This window comes from Panthera onca, chromosome B3, assembly GCF_046562875.1.
Source record: "Panthera onca isolate mPanOnc1 chromosome B3, mPanOnc1 haplotype 2, whole genome shotgun sequence".
Lineage (NCBI taxonomy): Eukaryota > Metazoa > Chordata > Mammalia > Carnivora > Felidae > Panthera > Panthera onca.
The window spans coordinates 64236440-64250277 of record NC_138344.1 but is presented as its reverse complement, the minus strand read 5'-3'; the positions used below and the strand labels follow the sequence as shown (position 1 = coordinate 64250277).

At 37.7% G+C, this 13838-nt stretch overlaps 1 protein-coding gene across 2 annotated transcripts in view; it reads left to right on the top strand.

Moving 5' to 3' along the window:
* The first annotated feature begins 550 nt into the window (after positions 1 to 550).
* Positions 551 to 13838, top strand: part of FAM98B (family with sequence similarity 98 member B) — a 39790-nt gene continuing 26502 nt past the window's right edge. For both annotated transcript variants that reach the window (XR_009606068.3, XM_060618987.3), the window contains exons 1-3: positions 551 to 656; positions 8968 to 9113; positions 10220 to 10354. Coding sequence is in view for 1 of the 2 variants with exons in the window: in XM_060618987.3 (XP_060474970.1) it covers positions 586 to 656; positions 8968 to 9113; positions 10220 to 10354 (352 nt within the window). In the remaining variant the exon portion in view is untranslated. The remainder of the gene's footprint in view (positions 657 to 8967; positions 9114 to 10219; positions 10355 to 13838) is intronic.

Sequence of the window (13838 nt, the reverse complement as noted above, 5' to 3'; positions counted from 1 at the left end):
CTACTTTGCCTTTGGTATTTTTGTTTCTTACACAACACATGCTCCGTATGTGTGTTTAAGAGGTTTCTACAGATAGAAACAAGCACCTGATTACTTGGTTGACCTACCTTTCACAGTGTATGTATTGTCATACATTACTTTCCCTTTATTTCTTCTTTAAAGTTGGAGCATTGCAGTACATACTGATTTAAATATAGGTGTAGATACGTAATATTATATACCAGTTTTACTCCAGATAATGATTTCATTTCAGGACTTTTGTTACTAAAAGGTCCGGAGTCTGATAGGTTGAGAACAACTTGGGTAGAATCACGATATTTCCTAAGATTGATGTCAACACAGAAAAGAGCCAGCACAAAGAAATCTTTTTATTATTATAATTTATCGTAATTAAAAAAACTTCGCACTGTTACGTAAAGCGGTTTCAGGCACAGAGCTCCGATTGCCTCCGGCCGGAACGGTTACGCCCCAACTCAGCGGCGCTCCTAAGCAGTCCTGGCGGAGACTCCACCCGGAACTTTGGCGCCGTGACGCAGGTTTCCGGCGGGCTTCTTAGAGCGCCGAACAGCGTTGGGCCCAAGGACCATGAGAGGGCCGGAGTCGGGTCCCGAACCTACGATGGAAGGGGACGTGTTGGACACCCTGGAGGCGCTGGGGTGAGTATTCCCAGGGACGCCCTCCCCTGAAAACGTAAAGCTCTCCCTCCGTTTGGCCGCTGGGGTCTCCTCCCCGTGGGCCTCTGCTGGGCGCGGGCAGCTGGGTGGAGGCCTTCCCAGCCGCGCTCCCGCCGGCGCCGACGGAGTTAAGAGGGAGGCGGGAGAGAAATCCGTTTGAGGGGTGGAGCGGGGCCGGCGAGCTGGGGCGCGTGGCCCCCTCTTCCAAACTCTTGGCCCCGAAACTCCGCAGCCGGGCCCCGCGGCGTTGGTGCGGAGCAGCCAGGTTAGCGCCAGCCTCGCCGAGGAGCGTGTCCCTGCGCCGCGGCTGGTATTTTTGTTGACGTAGTGGTCGCGCACTGGGGCGATGGGTGCTGGAACCCCAACTGCGGCTGGGGACTGTTGTCCCTGCGATGTACAACCTGTGGCTTAATTAGGGTTCGGGAGCGAATCTCCTGCTTCCTTGACCGGAGAAAGTGTCTTTAAGTTGGTGTGGGTCCATTCATTCTACCGTTTCATCCGTTCGTTTAACATGCGGCCGTGGTGTTAATACGTATTAATTAACGCATGTTTATGTGCTAAGGCGGAGGAAAAAGACCGTTTTCAGATTACTAGTAGCTCACATAGTTGGGGCTACAAAGAGTCTACTGGAATTTACAATTCAGGATGCTAAGTGCCATGAGAACTCCTAGAATGATGTTAATGCTTTGAAGCACGGGGATCATGAGGTGCAAAGTCTCCCTCAGCCTCATCCTGTTTTTACTCCCAGCTGTTGTCCGTATCTCAAACTACCTTGTCCCGTGTATTTATCCTCTCTCGCAGTGCCCCCACCTCCTCCCGCTCCAGGAAGTCAGGCGCCTTACCTGTCTTGTTCCCAGCAACGTCCTACAGTGACGGCCTGTACAATAAATTATGGTTCGATGAATGGGTAAATGAAAAAAAGTTCAAGGAAGAGAATGCACACAGATAGAGATAGGGCCAGATAGTTGGGAGTCAAAAAATACTCCTTACTTAAATTTAGAGATTGGAACCATCTGCGCGTTGTTTGCCCTGCCACGTGCTGGAGTTTCTTGAATGGGATAGGCTGTGTCTTTGCAGTTCTATTGTGAAGCTTGAAACCCCCACCCACTTTATTATTTTTTTTTTTTCCTAAAACTGCACTTGCTCTTCTGTCAGTTGCTTCATTTGGACCCCAATAATACCTACTTGACAATGTTACAGAGCCTTGCACTTCGTAGATCGGAATAAATGTTTGTCAAATGAAAGAACTGAGTCAGATTATTTAAGGGGTATTTTTACTCTGTGAAATCTCTTGGAAATTTTCACTTAATTTGGTTACAGAAGTAGCCAAAACAAGAAGTTAAAATACTTACTAGAAGTGTGTAGGCCCCAAATAGTTTGAGATCCTGAGTACTCCAGATAAAAATAGTATGATTATGTAAATAGTTTATGAAAAAGAGAAAGTCAGTGCTTTTTTTCTCTTCCTTCATTCCTTTAATTGTGCCTATTATAGGTGTTTTGAAAAATGAAGTTTGCTATAACCTTGACTTTTATCAAGGAAAACTAGTTTCAGATTATTCAGTATGGAAAATAAAACAGTTTATGTATGTTAGAACTGATTTTTCCTGGAATATGTGAGGAAATGATTTTGAAGTTTGAGTTTTCTTACAATGATAATGAAATACAGAAAGCAGTTTTTACTTAAAATATGTGTTGTAATTGAGCACTAGGTTTTAAAATATCCATGTAGTTTGTGAATAATGCATTTTCTGTTGTGATTAAAACACTGAGGGTATCAGTGAAAGTACTTTATCAAGTAAAATTAGAAATTAAAGGGAGGAATTAAAAGGGAAAATATGTGAAAGAACAGTTCGGTGATATACTGAAAACTGGGTAGGAATAACTGTTTCCTCGTGAGTTCAAGCTCATGATTTCAGAGTTCTTTTTTAGTTTTGACAGTCTGATTTTGTAGAGTAGATCTCAGCCCTGGTTGTACATCAGAATCATGTACGGAGCTTGTGAAATAAAATGTTCCAGGCTGTTATGTACCAGACTGACTGGATCATGATCTTCCAGGGTGCATACAGGCATGCATATTTTGAAAAAGCTTCACAGCTTATTTGAGAATCACCATTATGGAAGGGGGTTTATTTCGAATATTTACTGACCACAACTCTGTGTTGCACCTTGTTCTGAGAAGTCGGTGGTGAGCAAAATAGAATTGAGCCCTGTCTGGATGGACAGTCTAGTGGAGACACAGACGTGATCACACAAACATGATAAACTGTATTAAATGCTTTAAAGGAAAAAAAGGGTGGCATAACATGACAGGAGGACCTATGTAAGGGCAGGACAGGAGCAGGACAGGAGTAAGCTAGGTGAAGTTGGATGGGAAAGGAGGACAAGGGTGTCCTTAAAGTGAGAACAAAATAATGGAAGATCCTGAAGTGGAAAGAAGCTTGCTGTATTGTTTGGAGGGCAGAGAGCAAGGGCCAAGATAGTGGAAAATTGGATTGAAGAGTTAGGTGAGGACCAAGGCATGCAACACTTTTTAGGCTGTGTTCTGGATTTTGTTCTTTGTCCTAACAGCAGTGGGGCATGATTGAAGGATTTTAAATAAAAAGGGGAGAGAACAGATGTCCAGTTTCAAGAGTTACCTCAGTAAGGTGGAGAATGGATGGGAGAATTTAGTTAATAGTCAAGACAAGAAGTGATGGGTGCTTTGTGGAAGTGGATATGGAAAGAAGTGCACTGCAGAACTTAGTGGTTGCTTGGATATTGGAGCTGAAGAACATGATGGGATCAATGACTCATTTCTTCAGTAAGTATTTATTGAACCAAAATGAAAGGATGCACCTTGGAATCTAAATTGGATAGGGAAGAAAATGAAGACAGCAGAGAGAGCTAGTCAATACAGAGATTATGGAGGGACCAATAGAATGGAGGTAGAGATGAGATCCAAGAATAGTTGTCAGTGAGTGGTCAAAAGGGCAAGCCCAAGGATAGGTAGTAGGTTGTGGTTGAATTAATGATTTTGCAGGTGGAGTAGTTCCCGGTAATGGTAAGGTCTAAGGGGTGGCTTACTGACATGAAGTGGCAAAGGTCGGAAAAGAGAAAGTTCAGGAATTAGAGCTGAGGTTATTGTATAGGTTATTGTTATTGTATTGTCAATGGCAGAAATAGGGATGGAGAGGAAAACTGAGAGCAGGGAATTTTGGAGAGTGTCCAAACAATAGGTGAAAACCACAAGAGAAAGAAGGTGGCAAATCTGACTGGCCTGAACCTAGAGAGACCAGGAATATTTATAAGATGATGGGGGAGCAGTGATATGGATGCTGTTTGGGGAAGCAAAAAGGGCAGAAACCTTACCATCTGCTCCTGAAGAACTTCAGAGAGTAAAATCACCAAAGCTAGAGGTGGCAGGGATAATCTTTCTGAGAAGAGAGGGACAATCTAGGAGAGTTGTTCATGGAAGAAACCTACGTGTAAGAGTCTGGGATGCAGGAAGTGGAGAGCTGGATTAGAGGCAAGCCAGTAGGGTATGTAAATGATAGTGGGAAGGAAAGGGTCTCATACTGTGTATGTTGGCTGATGGAAAAGAGAAAGTAAATTAGGCAGTGGCTGTGTATTTGTGGAGGTTTGCCAATGGCCTTAATGGACTTGAAGATTTGGATCACCCAGATTGAAGCAGGGCCAGACCAGCAACTGTGGGGAAGTCTAGGCTTAGGGGAGGTGTCCCCAGTATTTGGAATAATAGCACTTTCTTAATTACATAAAAATACATAGAACAAACTAAGAGCATATAATAATCCCTATCTTATAGGATATTGTGGCAATTAAATGAGGTAATTAAATTAAATACATAAAGCACACAGCACTGGCCTACCATAAGAGCAGTTTGTGGTATTACTACTAAAACTATGATTATTATTAGTCAGTTTGGTTAAATGCACTTTTTCTTGTTTTTATTTTTATTTACTTATTTATTTTTTTAAGTACCAGACAGGAGTTCTTTTTTAACATTTTATTTATTTTTGAGACAGAGAGAGACAGAGCATGAACAGGGGGAGGGTCAGAGAGAGAGGGAGACACAGAATCTGAAACAGGCTCCAGGCTCTGAGCTATCAGCACACAGCCCGACACGGGGCTCAAACTCACAGACCGCGAGATCATGACCTGAGCCGAAGTCAGACAGTTAACCGACTGAGCCACCCAGGCGCCCCTCTTGTTTTTATTTTTTACCTCATGTGATGAGCTGAGGCATTGAGATTTGTGGTTTTTTTCTCTTCTAAATTATTTTTGATGATTTAAAAAGTTTAATTGAATTTTATAAGTGGCATATCAGTTAAAAATAATTTATCACCAATGATATGAATTAATTAAATTTATTTAGGAGTTTATGATTATTTCTTTACTGCAGAAGTGAAAGCAAGTAGGGGGAAAGAAGATGTTTACTATTCAATCTCACTAAGAGGCACTGTAAGATCTGGAGGAAAGGTAACATATGGAGGAACCAGTCTTGCCTATAGGAACAGGGGCAGTGGTCTAGTCCTAGCTCTGCCTTTACTTGGCTGCATCACCTGGCCAGGTTATTTGCTTAGTTTCCTTATTAGTATAGACAGAAGTGTGACTTCATGTGGAGTGTGTGGGTTCAAATCTGGATTTAAATCCTAGAGTCATCACCTAGTTACTTCTGATCCTATAGAATTGAGATAATGCTGACTCCAAAGCATTGCTGTAAAGGCTAAATGATTTATAAATAAATATAATCATCAATATCTGTACTGTATATCTATCTATGTTTGCCCATTACTGTGCCTAGCCTGCTACTTAAGGCAGGTACCTTAACCTCATTAGGCCTTAATTTTTTAATTTTTATTTTGGGTGGGGAGGGGCAGAGAGAAGAGAGAGAGAGAGAGAGAGAGAGAGTCTGTGCACATTGTGGAACCTGATGCAGGGCTTGATCCCATGACCCTGAGATCTTGACCTGAGCCGAAATCAAGAGTGAGATGCCCAACGGACTGAGCCACCCAGGTGTCCAAAGCCTTAATTTCTTACCTGCAAAATGGGGATTTGAAAATACCTTCATGAGCTCTGACCAGAGAATTCAGAGAAAAAGATGTGCAAATGGCCTTTAAACATATGAAAAGACGTACAGCCTTGCTTTTAAGAGAAATGTAAATTAAAACTATATTGAGATACCAGATGGTCAAAAATCTGAATGTTTGACAACTTTGGTGAGTTGTGTGGGAATGGGTACTCTTACACCTTGATGGTACAGCCCCTGTAGAGGAATATTTAATAATATCTAGCAAAGTTAGATATCCATTTACCCTTTGACCCAACAGTCTGACCTCTAGAAATCTATCGCAGGTAAAAACTGACAAAAATTTGCTAAATTTTTCTTCTCTCTCTCTTTTTTTTTTTTTTTAATGTTTATTTTTGAGAGAGAGAGAGAGAGAGAGAGAGAGCTAGAGAGCCAGTGCAAGTGGGGGAGAGGCAGACAGAGCAGGACACAGGATTCCAAGTGGGCTCTGCGCATTAACAGCAGCGAGCCCTATGTGAGGCTTGAACTCATGAACTGTGAAATTATGACCTGAGCTGAAGTCAGATGCTCAACCGACTGAGCCACCCAGATGCACCCCAAATTTTTTCTGATAGCACACAATACTACAAATAACCCAAATGTCCTTAACTGGGGGCCTAGTACTCCCGACAGTGGAGTACTATATAACTGTAAAATAATTGGGCAGTGTCTCTGCTGATCTCCAGTACAGTTGACCCTTTAGCAACATGGATTTGAACTGTATGGGTCCACGTGTACATGGACTTTTTTCAAAAAAATATATGTATAATACTGTAAAACTCCTATGATTTTTTTTTTAGCTTGCTTTATTGTAAGAATATGTATGTGATACATAATAACATACCAAGTACGTGTTAGTTGGTTTTTTATATTATTAGTAAAGCTTCCAGTTAGCAGTAGGCTATTAGTAGTTATGTTTTTCAGGAGTCCAAAGTTATATGCAGGGTTAGGATTGGCACCCCTTACCCCTTGTTTTTGGGTCTGCTATATATGTAAATGTATGTGTATGAGTGTGTATATGTTTAAAGCAAGGAATAGGACAGTGTGTAGTAGACTGCCTTTACCTAAAAAAGTATACATGCGTTTATATTTTAAAACATTATGGAATGACCACCCCTAATAAACATGCATGGGAAGGAAGGAACAGAGTAGAGGGAACGAGATTAAGATTGCAAGCTAAGTTTGTTGAATATTCCTGGTTTTCTAAATTAGACTGTGAAATAATGTATATGTTTTACATAATTATAAAGCAAAATTAAATAAAATGAAATCAAAGCAAGAAAAATTGCTGAAAATTGAAAGCAAAATGAAACAAATGTTTACCAGTATATGGAGTAGGTGGTTTCATCCCATGGAAAGGGATTGTTTTTTCCTACATCCTTACTGGAATATATTCTTTTTTTTTAAGCTTATTTATTTATTTTTAATTTTTTTTATTTATTATTTTTGAGAGAGTGAGCAGGGAAGGAGCAGAGAGAGAGAGAGAGAGAGAGAGAGAGAAAGAGAGAGAGAGAATCCGAAGCTGGCTCTGTGCTGACAGCAGAGAGTCTGATGGGGGCTGCAACTCATGAACCATGAGATCATGACCTGAGCCAAAGCCAGCCGCTTAACTTACTGAGCCACCCAAGTGCCCTTAGTTTATTTATTTATTTATTTTGAGGTGGACAGAGAGAGAGCATGCGTGAGTGTGAGAGGGCGAGAGAGAGAATCCCAAGCAGACTCTGTACCAGCAGCACTGAGCCTGATGTGGGGCTTGAACTCACTGAGATCACGACCTGAGCCAGAACCAAGAGTTGGACGCTTAACTGACTGAGCCACTCAGGTGCCCCTTAATAGAATATATTCTAAAGATAAAAAAAATTGTTTTCAGTAATTTTATTGTTAGTTATTTGATTTTCCCATTCTGAAGCTATCTGTAAATCTATTTTTATGTGTAGTAGGATTCTGTAAATGTCATTACAAACCAGAATTTCATTCTGATAGATAATAGAAATGTAAAACAGAATAAGTAAATATCCTACAATTCTAAGTTTGAATTAGAAATAGCAATGTGAACTCCTGATGTAATTTCTCTTAAAAAGATACATGTACAATGACTTACCTTTAGTATCAGATTGTGTACTCTTAAGTATGATTAAAAAGAATCAGGGCTTTTTGGAGAAATGGCCAATTACAGGTATAGGGCAGGAACATCTTGTCATAGAAAGCAAGGAAAGAATTCAGAGAATACAGGGAATAAAAGCATTCCGTGGCCAATATGAATGGGCTCCCACTAAGCAGAGGTAGGACAATTTAAGTATCCATACATGCATACATACATACATACATAAGTGGCACTGGATTAAATTTAAATATGTTAAAATCTAAAAGTTTATAATGTAAAAAAAAATAGTTGCAGGAAGAACAATAAAAGTAGAAAACTGGTATATAATTCAATGAAGTTAATATATAAAATTAGAAAATTTTAGGTTTATTCAAATACATTTTGTAGCAGTGTTTAAAAGTACAAAATTATAAAATAAATGGTTTAGGTTAAAATGATCTCATACGTAGGTCCTTTTCAGTTTTAATTTTTTAATTTAAAATTTGCATCTGGGTGTCTGGGTGATTCAGTCAGTTAAATTTCTGACTTCTGCTCAGGTCATGGTGTCAAGGTTAGTGAGTTCGAGTCCTGCCTTGGATGAGCCCCGCTTCTCTCTCTCCCCCTCCCCCTCCCTGTCTCCATCTCTCTGCGCTTTGTGGGATTCTGTGTTTCTGCCCCTCGCTCACTTGGGCTCTCTCAAAAAATAAAATAAAATTTGTGTCTGTTCTTTTTTTGCTAAATTTTTTTTTGCTTATTTTGTAACTAGTATATGGTTATTAGACTGCTCTATTTGACTTTGTGTTAGTTGTAATATTTATCTTAAAATTGGTTAATAATGTTACTAAAACATGATAAAATGTTGACAAAAAGCCAAATGCCAATTAAATAGGGCAGAAATTGGCAAACCATGTCTATAACAGACCTAATAGTAATTTTAGGCTTTGCTGACCATACTATCAACTCTGCAGTTGCAACATGAAAGCAGCCAGAGATAGTTTGTAAATGGATACATTTATTGGCTATGTTCCAGTAAAACTTTATTTATAAAAATAGGCCCCAGGCCTTGATATATAGAGTACTACCAGTTTGGTTTTTTTGTTTTTTTTTTTTTTTTTTTTTTACACCTTTTACATCTTTCTTTCTAGGTACAAGGGACCACTGTTAGAAGAGCAAGCCCTTACCAAGGCAGCAGAGGGTGGACTGTCTTCGCCTGAATTTTCAGAGCTCTGTGTTTGGTTAGGCTCTCAGATAAAATCATTGTGCAACTTGGAAGAAAGTATCACTTCAGCTGGTATTGCCATTGTATTTTGTTTTTCTGTAGTAGTAAAATGAAATGATGGCTTATGATTTATAGTTTTACCTGCAATGTGCCTGCAAAGAAAAATCAGTAACATTATGAAGAACTGCAGTATGTGAAACTGAATACCTTTGGGTTAAATTTTACAGTAATTCAAAATTGGTTCTTAAATTTATATAAGATTATAAACAACAACTGTTTACGATCTTAACCTTAGTATCATTCTTCAGAGAAAGTAGAGTCTGAATTTGATTATTTAAAAGGTTAAATTTTTGAATGTTGCTTACTTTGAATTTAGGTTTTGTTTTTGTTGTTAAGGTACATGTAATTCCTAATTTAAATTGAATTACCATGCCTGTAATTCAGGACATGGATTCACGTAGAAATACTTCTCTAAAAAACTCCTGTGCTAGATCAGAAATGTTTGTTTAATTTGTTACTGTCTTGGTAACTGGAGTCCTTGTGGCTCTTTGGTGGAATTTCAGATAGCAAATTAAAATGAAAAATAAAAAATTGAGCACTTGATAGGGTACAAAGTAACCTTCTCTTCTGGAGCTGTCCTTTTAAATTGTTTTCCTTTCTTGACAAATCCAGTAGAATTCCCTTGAAGCAAAGTAAAATTAGCTGCATTGAAAACATGTGGCACAAATTCATACATCATTAGATTATGAAAGATAAGCAGTGAAGCTCAAATGATTGCATTTTTTATCTGAATCCATAGAAATACAATAGAAATACATCATTTGCTGTGAAGCCACTTATTATAGTCACAGTAACACTTTCGGTATTTCATTTACTGACGTAAAATAGTTGCAGTTTATCTGCTTTTGTGGAAAGTCCATTGGAAAACAGGGATTGAAATATAAAAATACTTATGTCATGATTAGATACTTAAGTTCTTAAATTTAAGTGTTCCTTTTTTTATGTAGAAATTGATTATCTATACCTTAGCATGGGGGTGTCACACATGTAAGGATTTTACGTCAAATTGAAAATTTTTAATTAAGTATAAAATTGAAATCAACTAGCGGTAGATTTTATAGTTTCAGATTATATGGTAAAGTGTTCGGTAAGTGTTTTATGGTTTTTCTTTTTTAAAGGGAGAGATGATCTAGAAAGCTTCCAGCTTGAGATAAGTGGGTTTTTAAAAGAAATGGCATGTCCGTATTCTGTACTCATATCAGGAGATATTAAGGACCGTTTAAAAAAGAAGGATGACTGTTTGAAGCTTCTATGTAAGTTATCTTTCTTTGAACATTTAAACTCATGTGTTGGATGTGGTTTTTGTTATGTTCAAGATTTAGAAATTTGATTAATGAAGTTTTGGACATTTTGTATGTTAAACAGATTTTAATATTTGACTTAAAATATGAAGCTGACTTAGCAATACTTATATAAATGTGTAAATTCTAATGTGCTGAGATTTCTAACACTTAAGATTTATTTGGCCATTGTAGAATGCTGTGTTTGTGATTTATATACTGTTTTAGTAGTTTTTTCTTCATGTAATTCATCACTCAGCATTTATACCTAAATGAATAGGTTGGTGATTTAGAGCCCTGTTTATTCTTAAAACTCTGAAACTAGGCAGTTAAGTGCATTATTAGATCTTGTTTTTAGTGCTAGGCATTGAATGAGAGTTGGTTCAAAAATATTTACTGATCTATTATTAAACTGAAAACTGCTCTAGGCACTAGGGTTATATCAGTTTTTAAAACGATTGTGCCCTCTGGCCATTTGAATTCTAGTGAGTGTGACCTGTTTTTGTCAGGGGTGAGTTTGGAATATAGATTACCCTATATCCAAACAATTACCACAACTAATCCATTTATTTGTATTGGGGTCCTTTAAACATTTTTAAAATTCAGTTAATTTCATGCTGTTTTCAAAGTTCTACAGACAATGGTCATTTGAAAGAATTTTTCTAGCATCTGTTAGTGAAGATTTCTGTTATTTTAGGTTGTACCGTTTATAAAAAACTCCATTTGATATATTTCTCATAGGCTGTAGTGTTTGTTTAATTGGCGCAGAAATCATAAGTGTTAAGTGGTGGTGATAGAAGTGTTGACATTTGAATTGTCTTGTGTGGGTTGCAGGGGATAAAAATTATGCTCCCCCCCCCCCCCCACCTCCCAACACCCTTTTCTTACACTGTTTCCCCATCTTCCTCCCATTCAGTAGGAGTCACTGATTTAAGGAACCATTGTTAGTGATGGGAGAGCACAGTAACCCTTGGGGACAGAAAGGAAGCTGAGAAGCCTTGGCCCAGAGGAACATGGGCGCTCTGTTAGTGAGAACTGTGTGCTCCATTGTGTTTCCCTTTTTGCCTTATCTGCTGAAAATCTGAACGATAATAGCAATACAGGTTTCTGGTACAAGTAAAAATAAGGAGGTAAAAGAGAAATTGGTATAATTTTTTCTGATGATGAAAACGTATGCCTGGAAGATGGGGCAAAACAGAAGTAGTGTTAAACAGGTACAGTATCAGTTAGGGAAGATAAAAATGTTTTTGAGTTGGGTGATGGTTGCCTACCAGTGCAAATATACTTAATGCTGTTGTATGTTTATAAATGGAATGGTAAATTTTATGTTATGTGTTTAAAATTATATGTTCATAGAATTCTTATAAAGTACAGAGAATTGTTAAGAAGAAAATCATTGATAATCTCACTCCTCAGAATCATCAATTGTTTTTGGTGTTATTTTCTTTTCCTTCTCTTTTTCCTTTGTACACACACATGTAAGTAAGATTAAGAGCCTATCGTAGATGCAGCTCCTTGTCTTCCTCCTTCTCATTTAATGTATTGTGAGCATTTCCCCATCACTTAATATTTTTTTGGAAAGAATAATTTAAATGGCTACAGAGCATTCTATGCTATGGACATAACATTTTTGTACAATGGGTGTTTAGATTCTTTTCTGTTTTTAATTGTTCATGTTTTTGGCTACTTTTACTTAAAGATTATAAACATGTAAAAATAAACTCTAGGTATATATTACCATATTTTGTTCCAGAGTTGTTACACCAGTTCCCAATCTTACTGCCATCTCTTCTGTCTTTGTCTTGACTCTGTGTTTAAAACGTAATGATGCAGTAAGTCTCTTCATACTTTTCTTGCAGTGTTTGCAACACGTATAAAACAAAAAGGGCCAAAGTCCTTAGTATGTGAAGAGCTTTCATAAATCCAGAAGAAAAAGATAAAAACTCAGTGGAAAAATGCGTAAAGTGCGAAAGAAATGAACTGGCACTCCACAGAAAAAAGTTTTTAAAAAATTGCTTCTAATCGTGAAAAGATGTATCACTCAAAGTTAAAGAGTTACAAAAATAAAATGACAGGATACCATTTTTCACTTAACAGACAAGTAAATAACAAAAATTAAAGAAAAATGTGATGATACAAGTTTGGGGGAATATGCATCCTCATATACTGATAGGCATTAAAATGTGAGAGAATAACTGTTAGAACAGTTTTTTATTTTATTTATTTTATATATTTTATTTCACTTAATTATTTGAGGGCAAATTCTCAATATCACAATTAAAATTCACCTACCTTTTAACTCGGAAATCCTGTAACTAGGAATACATATTTATTTCCCTAAGTGTACACAGATATATGAAAAGGGTGTTCATTATGGCATTATTCATAGTAGTTAAATAGAAATGGTATATCTTTGCAGTGATGCCACTATATAGCCATTAGATTGAAAATAGATCAAATGTGATGGTATGGAATGATTTCTGAGATGTATTGGTAAGTTTTAAAAATATATACAGATATGTGCAGTACACTCGTTGATATAAAAGAAACAAAAGCATGTAGATGGTAGATAGGCATTCTCAATATACATACACATATGCCTAAAATGATATCCCAGACATTAATGTTGATTGCCTTTGGAGAAGGGGAATCTGAAGATCTGTGGTGGGAAGAAGACTTTTCACTGTATTGTTTACCATCTGCATGGATTAGCCTTTTAAATACTAGACTGAACTCTTGTTTGTAGTATTACATAGAGCACGTTCCCACAGAACAAAGGCAGACCAGCTTAGATTCTGTCCAGAGTACACATTTTTGAAGAACTGGTGATCTGTTTGAATGAAGTTTTGAAATCAGAGGGACCTTGGCATAGTCTTCATAAGTACAGTTTGATACATACTGTCTTCACTTTTTGTGAGCTCCTTAGACTATCATGTGTAGATCGCAGGGAAAAGTCTTTAAATCAGTGGCTCTCAATCCTGCCTGCCCATGAGAATCACCTTGGGTCTAACATCATACACATACTTAACTCCTACTGGTTCAGAATCTGCTGGTTCAGAATCTTTGAGGGTCGGAGATGTTGTGTATTCATTTCCAGATCACTGCAGTAAAGTGAATATCACAGTAAAGCGAATCAAATTAATTTTTTGGTTTCCCAGTAATATATATTGGGTTACCCCAGTAAATATAAAAGTTACATTTACAGTATACTGCAGTTTTTTAAGTGTGCAGTAGCATTATGTCTGAAAAAAACCCAATGTACATTAATTAAAAAATGCTTTATTCCAAAAAAATGCCAGCTATCATTCAACTTTCAGTAAGTTGTAATCTTTTGCTGCCAGAGGGTCTTGACTCTATATGCGAATGGCCTCTGATCGATCATGTTGGTGGTTGCTCAGGGTTGGGGTGGCTGTGGCACTTGCTTAAAACAAGGCGACAGCGAAGTGTGCTGCATGAG